Source organism: Nicotiana tomentosiformis, chromosome 5 (genome assembly GCF_000390325.3).
Source record: "Nicotiana tomentosiformis chromosome 5, ASM39032v3, whole genome shotgun sequence".
Classification (NCBI taxonomy): Eukaryota; Viridiplantae; Streptophyta; class Magnoliopsida; order Solanales; family Solanaceae; genus Nicotiana; species Nicotiana tomentosiformis.
Genome location: NC_090816.1, coordinates 18,735,658 through 18,745,441, shown reverse-complemented (window position 1 = coordinate 18,745,441; position 9,784 = coordinate 18,735,658). Strand labels below are relative to the sequence as shown.

The 9,784-nt window shown below is 36.8% G+C and overlaps 1 protein-coding gene across 1 annotated transcript; it reads left to right on the top strand.

Moving 5' to 3' along the window:
* The first annotated feature begins 3,028 nt into the window (after window positions 1–3,028).
* LOC104090568 (uncharacterized) lies at window positions 3,029–9,425 on the top strand. The gene is made up of 8 exons (XM_009595690.4): window positions 3,029–3,269; window positions 3,353–3,446; window positions 7,563–7,682; window positions 7,772–7,820; window positions 8,003–8,102; window positions 8,186–8,247; window positions 8,417–8,475; window positions 9,036–9,425. Exons 1-8 carry the CDS (start codon window positions 3,115–3,117, stop codon window positions 9,138–9,140), a joined length of 744 nt encoding a protein of 247 aa, XP_009593985.1. The 5' UTR covers window positions 3,029–3,114; the 3' UTR covers window positions 9,141–9,425.
* The last annotated feature ends 359 nt before the right edge of the window (window positions 9,426–9,784 follow it).

The window sequence follows — 9,784 nt, the reverse complement described above, 5'->3', positions numbered from 1 at the left end:
TGTTGAGTTGTCATTCTCACAGTACGATGTCGAGCAATTCCTTCATTCTTGCAAAATTCGTTGAATTCATCATTACAAAATTCCAAGCCATTATCTGTTCTAAGCCGCTTAACCTATTTTCCTGTTTGCTTCTCAATCAAAACTTTCCATTGTTTGAAATTTAAGAAAACATCACTTTTATTTTTCAGGAAATAAACCTAAACTTTCCTTGAATAATCATCAATGAAAGTTAACATATACCTAGCACCACCTTTTGATGGGGTACGTGAAGGACCCCAAAGATCTGAATGAATGTAATCCAAAGTACCTTTTGTTTTATGAATCGCTGGAGATTTGAAACTGACTCTTTTCTGCTTCCCGAATACACAATGTTCACAGAACTCCATATTTCCGGTACTTTGGCCACATAAGAGACCTCTTTTACTGAGAATGGAAAGACCTTTTTTACTCATATGCCCCAATCGCATATGCCACAATTTGGTGATGTCAGAATCTGATTTATCTGATATTGAAACTGCAGCAGCACTTGTAATAGTAGATCCCAAAAGAATATACAACGTACCAGATCTGCATACTTTCATGATCACAAGAGCACCATGAGAAATTTTCAGAACTCCACCTTCACTTGTGTACTTGCACCCAAGAGATTCTAGAGTGCCCAAAGAGATGAGATTTTTCTTCAAGTCAGGAACATGTCTAACATCGGTGAGAGTTCTCACCACACCATTGTGCATTTTGATTCGGACTGTATATTTTCCAATAACTTTGCAGGCAGCATTGTTGCCCATCAAGACAACTCCACCTCCAATAGATTCATATGTGGTAAATAAGTCCCGACTGGGACACATATGAAAAGAACAACCCGAATCTAAAATCCACTCATTGTTAGATTTGAAACTATTATTAGTTGCTAAAAAAATAGTTCTCTCAGTCTCGTCAGCAGCTACACTTGCTTCGGCAGTGTCAGTATTTTTGTGCTCATTTTTCTTTTCTGTATGCTTTTCTTTATTTTTCAATTTAAAGCATTCAGAAATAATGTGACCTTTCTTATGACAATATTTGCACATGACATTTATGTATCTGGATTTTGACCTTGATTTAGGTTTCTCACTACTTGAATCTTTCTTATTGGATCTGCCTCTTATGAATAAACCTTCCCCTTGGTTCCCACTAGTTTTCCCAGTAATATCTCTATCTATTTATTCTTTTGATTTCAAAATAGATTTGATATCTTTATAAGAGATATTATCCTTTTCATAAAGCATAATATCTCTTATATGTTTAAACGACTGGGGTAAGGAAACAAGTAATAACACAGCTTGATCCTCATCTTTGATTTCAACATCTATATTACTTAAATCCATAAGAAGAGAATCAAAAGTATCAAGATGAGTAAGTATAGAGGTACCTTCAGCCATACGAAAAGTGTAGAGTTATTGCTTTAAGTAAAGTCTGTTTTCTACTGTTCTTTTCATATATAGGGTTTTAAGCTTTTCCCATATGCCTTTGGCTGAGCTTTCTGCTGCAACTTCACGCAAAACCTCATTTGAAAGATTTAAAATAATACCTGTTTTTGGCTTTTTGTCTATGACGAAAAACTCCTCGTCCGTCATTTTATCCGGCATCTTCTCTTTTCCTTGCAGTGCCAAATCTAAGCCATCCTAAATTAGGATAGCTTCCATCTTTAATTGCCACATTCCGAAGTTTGCACTTCGGTCAAAATTCTTAACATAAGACTTTGTTAGAGTCATTTTGGCTATTTAAACTAACCCGGTTAGATCTGACTCTAATACCAATTTGTTAGGATCGGGAACCCGGGTAGTGCGGAATTTAGCCAAACAACGGTATAATGACAATAACAAAGACAATGGAAGTTGATAACAACGACAATTAAAGAATATAAAGAAGACACCAATTTAACGTGGTTCGGTCAAAGTGACCTACGTTCACAAGTGGAGAGGGACAATTTACTATAACAATAAGAGTAAAAAAGAGAGTACAAAATTAGAGTAAATACTCTAATTAATCCCAAATACCCTTAGGGAATAACCTCACAAGATCACTCCAAAGAAAGAGTTCACACAAGTGTTTCCCAACACTCACTCTCTTACAAAATACTCTATAATGAAATAAAGGAGGAGAAAGAAAGACAACAGTGAAAAGCTCTTGAATTGGTGTGTTTACAAATGAGGAGAAACTCCTCTATTTATAGCAAGAAATCCTTGGCCTAATAATGGATATTATGTCATGGCAAATGTCATGATCCACAAATTTGTTATAATGTATATTATGTCATGACAAATGTCATGAACCACAAATTTATTATAATGAATATTATGTCATGTCAAATGTCATAAAAATTTGGCCATATTACATTATTTCACTTATTAACCACCCACCCCCAGTCCCCCACCACCTTTTCCCCAAAAAAGAGCTCAATCTTTCAAAATCAATTGTCTGCTGATGAAGTAAAACAGAATAAATTCACATGCTTCTTGAAAAGAAATAAGAAGTGGAGAAGACACAAGAATGGAAAAGAAAGGATAGAGAATAAAAGTGCTTCAGTCGAGTTTGAATTGCCCGACAAAAGCTAAGAGTGACCTTAACCCTCTCTCAAAATCAAAGCACCCAGGCGGGCCAGCCCCAAGTTTTGCTTGTTGGTGCTCATTGTCATTATATAGCAAATTTCCTAGAATTTCATGTAAAATATATAATCTCGAACTCCTAGACAATGGGTGCTTCAACACCCACTGGGTTCAACGTGGATCCGCCCATGTGTACACAGGATCTGAGACCGCACCCTAAGGTTGTAATGTAGACAGCCTAACCTAATACAAGTATTAGGTTACTGAATTTGAAGAGGTGACTAAGTTTTAATCCTTATGCAAACTCCGGCTATTCTATAAAATAGCGGTACTAAAAACGGCTATTCTTGCACTTGCCCCAACTTTACCAGGCCTTGGACACTGTATGTCAGATTATGGCCCATTAACGTTTCCTGAAAGCCCAATACGAAACCATCTCTCCTACTACCTCACTACAAAACCAAAGTAGCGGAGGAAAGAAAGATCCAAAGCAGAATTCCAATCACAAACACCAGATTCAAAGGAAAAAATGGCAGAAGATTTGGTATTGGATACAGCAATTAGAGACTGGGTATTAATCCCACTCTCAGTGGTTATGGTCCTTATTGGAATCCTCCGTTACTTTGTTTCAAAGCTTATGCGTTCTTCTACTCAAGTACCTGATCCTAAAATCATCAAAGAAGGGTTCGTTTCTACACCCTTTTTATTAAATTTTAAGTAAATTTTTTATTTATTTGGAATTTTGATTTTGAGGATTTTAATTTCAGGCAAGTGATAATTAGGGCAAGGAATTTGAGAGCTGGAGCAAATTATATTCCAGCTAAATCGTTTCGCGCGAGGAAAGTTTATTACAGCAATGAGGTCTGGTGGCTCTTTTATATTGATATTGGATTTTAAGTTATATAACTGAATAATTTAACCTATTATAGAAGATTACTTACCATTTAGTCTAGGTAACAAACCAATTCTATTAAATAGATTACCTATAATTACCTTTTAAATGACCTGATTGTGTAAATATGTTTTACACCATCAGTGCGTAGAACTTGCTTTGATTGTAATATGTGAGATGAAAATTGCATCTAGTTACTTTTTAATGTGATTGGTGCTTAATTTCTAGTATGTTTTATTGTATGAGCAGTTGAATTTCATAATTAAACTCGAAGGAATAAAAAGTTGACAGGTATTTTTTCTTATGATGAAGAAAATATGATTAGATCAAAAAGATATAATGGTGGTGAGGTGTCAGAGGTAATTGATGGGTGAAAAGAAAACTTTAAAGGCTATAATTAGTTAGAAGATTTGAACCTTTGATAACTGAGTGAAGACGAGGGTGTGGGAAGAGATGGAGAGACAGAAATCTGAAGAAAGTAGTAAAGGAGGGTGCTGGTAAAAACTGGAGCAAGATGGCTGGGGCAAGTAACCAGATGCCCTTTGGGTTTCTGGGCTACGGGGTTGAAGATGAGAAGCTCACACTGATTTTTTGTGGCTATTACATGTATTACAACACCCTCTTAAATGCATAGACGTAATACTCAACACACTCTCTTTCTCCTAATCTGATTGTTGTAGTTTGACTTGTGGTTAAATCAAGAGTAAAGCTTGAATTGTAGTGTTTTCAGAAGAAAACAGATTAAAAACTTGTTATAAAGTCCACCTTTTATAAGTGAGATGTTATCAGGATAAAAGTGGGAAAGACCACATGATACTATAAGTTTTTTTTTTTGATGAAGTAAGGTGTTGTATTGCTGGCATTAGGAAGATGCAATAAGTACGAAGGAAGGGATGTTAGCTCCAGTACACCATGTGCTATTCTAGTCATAGGGAGCTAACCACAAAAAAATGGGCCATCAGGCTAGGCTCATTGAGCCAATAAAGTCTAGAAAGGGAATAACATTATTTACAGGGGAGGTATTACTCTAACTAAAAAGATACACTAGACATCTAGCTTTCAAAAAGTGAATAGGAGTTGAAATGCCATCAAAACATCTTTGATTCCTTTCTATCCAAAGACACCAAAATATGCAACCAGGGACCATTTTCCAGATACTTTTGATGGCCTTGCTGACTTTCCAAAAGCTCCAGCTTTCAACTGCTTCCTTAATGTTCTGAGGTATTGTCCAGCTGATACCAAAAATTGAGAAGAACATGTGCCAAAGATCAGTAGCCACTGTGCAATGCAAAAATAGATGATTGATTGATTCTGAGTTTAGTTTACACATGTGGCATCTATTCACAATCTGGAAGCTCCTCCTACAGAGATTGTCTTGTGTCAAAATAGCACCTTTAAGAGTTGTCCATGTAAAACAGCTGACCTTTGTAGGCAGTTTGGTTTTCCAGATTAGCTTCCAAGGCCGCATGTCAATAACTTCATTCAAAGCACAAAGTTTATTGTAACCTGCCTTCACTGTATATGCCCCTTCCTTAGAAGTGCCCCATCTTAGCTTATCTGTGTGCTGGATATACAATTTGCTAACCTTCCAAGTAGATCAAGCACTTCTTCTATCTCCCAGTCTTGGATGTTTCTCCTGAAAAGGACCTCCCAAGTGTTGTTGGATATATTCTGTGCAACTGTTGAGTTAGGATCAGTAGCTAGGTGGAAAAGAATGGTGTAGGTTTCTTGAAGTTTGAAGTTCCCTAGCCACTTATCCTTCCAAAATTTCACATGTGCTCCATTACCAACTTTGAAAGATACTTCTTGTTGGAAGACTTCCTTTAAGCTGTTAATGTGCTTCCAGGGCCCAACCCCATGAGGAGCTCTTGTGGTTCTGGTACTCCAATTATTCAGGTGACCATATTTGGCTTTCACTGTTTCCTTCCATAAGCTTGTGCCTTCTTGCCCATATCTCCAATGCCACTTCATTAGCAAACTCTTGTTGTGTTTTGAAAGATCTCTAATGCCCAGACCACCTAGTGACTTTGGTTGAGTTACAGTTGCCCACTTCACCAAATGGAATTTGTGACCTTCACTGTTACCTTCCCATAAAAAGGATCTTCTCAATTTGTCCAGCTGCTTTTGGACTTTACTGGTACTCCAATTATTCAGGTGTCCATATTTGGCTTTCACTGTTTCCTTCCATAAGCTTGTGCCTTCTTGCCCATATCTCCAATGCCACTTCATTAGCAAACTCTTGTTGTGTTTTGAAAGATCTCTAAGGCCCAGACCACCTAGTGACTTTGGTTGAGTTACAGTTGCCCACTTCACCAAATGGAATTTGTGACCTTCACTGTCACCTTCCCATAAAAAGGATCTTCTCAATTTATCCAGCTGCTTTTGGACTTTACTTGGCATAGGGAAGAGGGACATGATGTAGGTTGGTATGCTGTCCAAGACAGTGTTGATCAGAGTAACCCTTCCACCCATTGAGAGATATTACATCTGCCAAGTTGCTAACCTTTTCTCCACTGACTTATGTTTTGCTCCCAAGGGTAGTCCAAAGTAGGTTGTAGGAAATGAGCCAATGCCACAACTCATTATACCCGCCAGCTCATCTAAGTCATGTAGCATGGACACCATTTTGGGAAAGACCAAACGAGACTATAGAAGTATAAGATTATCTTTTTATGGGATAGAGGGAGCATCAGAACGGGTTAAAACTGCCAGTTTGGGCATTATTCAGCCTTTCTTTTTTGATTGACTGTTTTAGGCTTCCTTTACTACACTTGTCTCTTGGTAGCCCAGTAGTTAAGATGCAGAAGAGTTATACAACAAGGAGGTCATATAGTTGGATTACTAGTGATCACTAGCTAATTACTGCTAAAAGTTATGATGAGGTACTTAAGGATAAAATTAAAATTTATGTTGTAAAAATGATAGAATTCATATAGTTGGATTACTAGTGATCACTAGCTAGTTACTGCTAAAAGTTATGATGAGGTACTTAAGGATAAAATTAAAATTTATGTTGTAAAAATGATAGAATTAGACTGAGAATTGAAAGATGGCTATTGAAATATGCAACTTTTGTTCCTCGGGGATCTCTCGGTTATCCAACAAAAAAAGAATGGAAATTTTGTTTGGGAGAGGATATTACTTGATCAGCATCTTAGTGGCTACAAGGTTTCTTTAACTGGCTTTAACTGCCTGGAAGAAAACCTTTTTGATTTGCATTTCTGTGCCCTCACCATTAGCATGATCTTGAAGTGAAGAATGAGGGAGCTAGTAATAGTTAATTGGTGGAGTGAACATGATATGGTATTGTTCAACTAATGTGATCACAAGCGTGTCTATGTAAAACTCTGAAGGTTATTTGTCTGTACTTGAATATTTCGTTTGTAATTGGTGCAAAGAGACAGGTAGGAACACAGTCAAATACACAAAACTTGAAAATATAGGGGGACATGACTAGGACTAGAATTTCTTTTCAAAAACATTATGTGAACTTCTTTATGGCTTTAATCTATTAAAGTACTTATTAAAATACATAAATGATGTACTCTTTGCATGACTAGTTTAACTAGTTCTAAGTTACTAAAAGAAAATCATTCAGCATCACATATTAAAAAGAACATCTACACGATGCAATACGTAATTATATCGATAGACGCTTGTCATCCTTCTCATTTCAAGGGAATTTGAAGGGTTTGGTCAAATAGAGAGAACTGAAGATTCCACTTTTTCTGAAGCGGACTTTATTTTGAAATGATACTATCTAGTCCTTTAATAGAGAGAAAATAGCGAAGCAGTGCCCTGTTAGTGTCACATTTGGATGACATGAGTAATCGAATTTAAGAAGTAAATAAATAATTAGGACGCAACTTGATTGGTGTCGAGAAGTGTCTGAGTGATGTATGCCATCAATGTTCAACTTGAATAACTTAGTAGGTCGGTATATGAGGTGTTTTTTAAATAAATAAACCTGAAAATATAACTTGTCAGGGATTACATGGTACCAGCTATAAGAACATGTATTTCAGTGTGAATCCATTAATGGATAGCCTTAGGCTACTAAACAAATATTACGCATGACAATGCAGGAAAATGGGTTACTACATGTTCCCAAGGGTCAAGCTCAGAATCCACAGGCGCAAATGTTCTCAGACCCAAACATGGCTATGGATATGATGAAGAAGAATTTGTCGATGATAATTCCTCAGGTATCATGTTTCACAATAATCAATTGTTCGTTGATGATATCTTAATTTGTGGATCTGACTATTTTCTTGCATATTCTCCATCTTGCCAGACTCTTACATTTGCATGGGTCAACTTCTTCTTCTCGGGGTTTGTAGCAGGTATTCTTTTTCCTATATTTGAATTCCTTATTTCTTCTCAAAGCTGATATCTTGGTTGCAGAGTGCATTTTTATCTTGCTATAGTGCTTATAACTTTAGTACCTTGGGCTTTGAAGTGCGTGAAGCTTTATATTCTGTTTCCTTGTATTAACTCACATAAATTTTGTTGTCTCATACTTCAGCAAAGATACCTTTTCCATTAACTCAGAGGTTCAGGGCAATGTTGCAAAATGGCATTGATCTAAGCACGGTTGATGTCAGTTACGTCAGCAGTCGCTCATGGTAAATATTAGCACTCCTGACCTCATTTTAATCTTCTAAAAAATAATGCTTTTGTATCTAATACTTGCTATGAAACTGCTCAGGTATTTCCTCAATCTGTTTGGATTAAGGGGTTTGTTCAGTCTCATTCTTGGAGAAGAAAATGGTCAGTAGTTTTTGTACACGTTTGTGTAGTTTCTTTTCTTTAAGTAGATATCAAGGTGTAGGCAAGGACTTTCTCTTTTTTAATATATTGAAAAGCTGTAATACTAGAGAACCTTTCAGTTACGTGGATTTTTCCCGGTTCAAATTATTTATATCTATATTTGCTGCAGCAACCGATGATACTCAACGAATGATGCAGATGAGCGGATTTGGTTTTGACCCCAGCAAGGTAAAATTCTCTTAGGCTACATGCTTAGATTAAGAATCTCCTTTAGATCAAAATTCTCCTTTATTTTCTGCACACATTATGTTTAGTATTTGTGATTGGTTCTTAAAAGAGTTCTCTTTGCCACCAAGAAGTATTTAGTTCGTATCAGCCCTTCTTCGTCCTTAGCTTTTCCACTTGCATTTTCCTGCCACCCTGAAACTAGTTTCCTTTTGATCAAAGATGGGTGCTTTTCGAAAGGGGAAAAAGTAGTAAAGGAAATAGTTGGTCGGTGGAGAAGGAAGGGTGGAGGGGTCATTTTGGCTTGAACTCATTATTCACACGTCTTAAAGGGAAATGTATGGAGTCATTGAACCAGAAAAGATCTTGAATTTATCCTTGTATGTCCCGTTACCACTGAGTAGCACCTTGGCTAATGGATATTAGGCTGTTAGCTATTTTGAAATCAACGACAGCCTAAGCAGGAGCAAGAAAATAACTATATGATGCTGTCTGTTTCGGGAACAAATTGCACTTCTCCTCCTATTCTATCTTGCTTTACAGATGTTAATTCTCTTCCGCAGAGTCTGGGAGCAGAAAAGGACGGATTAGATATTATTCAGCATGACTGGGCGCTACCCAAATTTGAGCAACGAGCTGAAGCAGTCTTGAGGAAACTTGTGAAATGAGGATCTTCTTTTGTATTATTTCGTATTTGGAAATGCAGCACTTTGCTTGCTGATCGAGCTTCTTGTCGATGCATGTCATCGTTCGCGAAGGTGGGCTACATTGTTCAAAAGCCAAGATGCTTGTCATAGTAATTTTTATCTTCAGGTTGTTTTCTCTTGACCAAAGTAGAGATTTTGCTGCCACTTTGCACGCTATAGTTTTGAAAATTTTGCAAACTTCCCATAAAATGTAACTCGTAAGCTGTGATGAATTAACCGGTTTGATTTGACATGTGATTTTTCCTACTAGAGACGTTTAATTATTGCAAATGTCACTGACAAATTTGTTAGAGTTGCAGTCAAACAGAATACAGATGAACACTTGGTGGTCGTTTGGTTGGGAAACAAATTATCTAGGATTAGTTATCATGGGATTAGTCATCCCACCCTTCATAGGGATAAAAAAATACTACAATTCTAGGATAACTAATTTCGGGATTAGTTATACCACGATTTTATCCCAATCAAACATGAGATAAATTCATCTCAAATTTAATCCCGAGATTAATTATCCCTTATCCTTCATACCAAATGAACCCTTAGGAGTTAGTTTGGTCGGGAAACAAGTTATCCCATTTATTTATCCGAGTAGTTATCCCACTCTC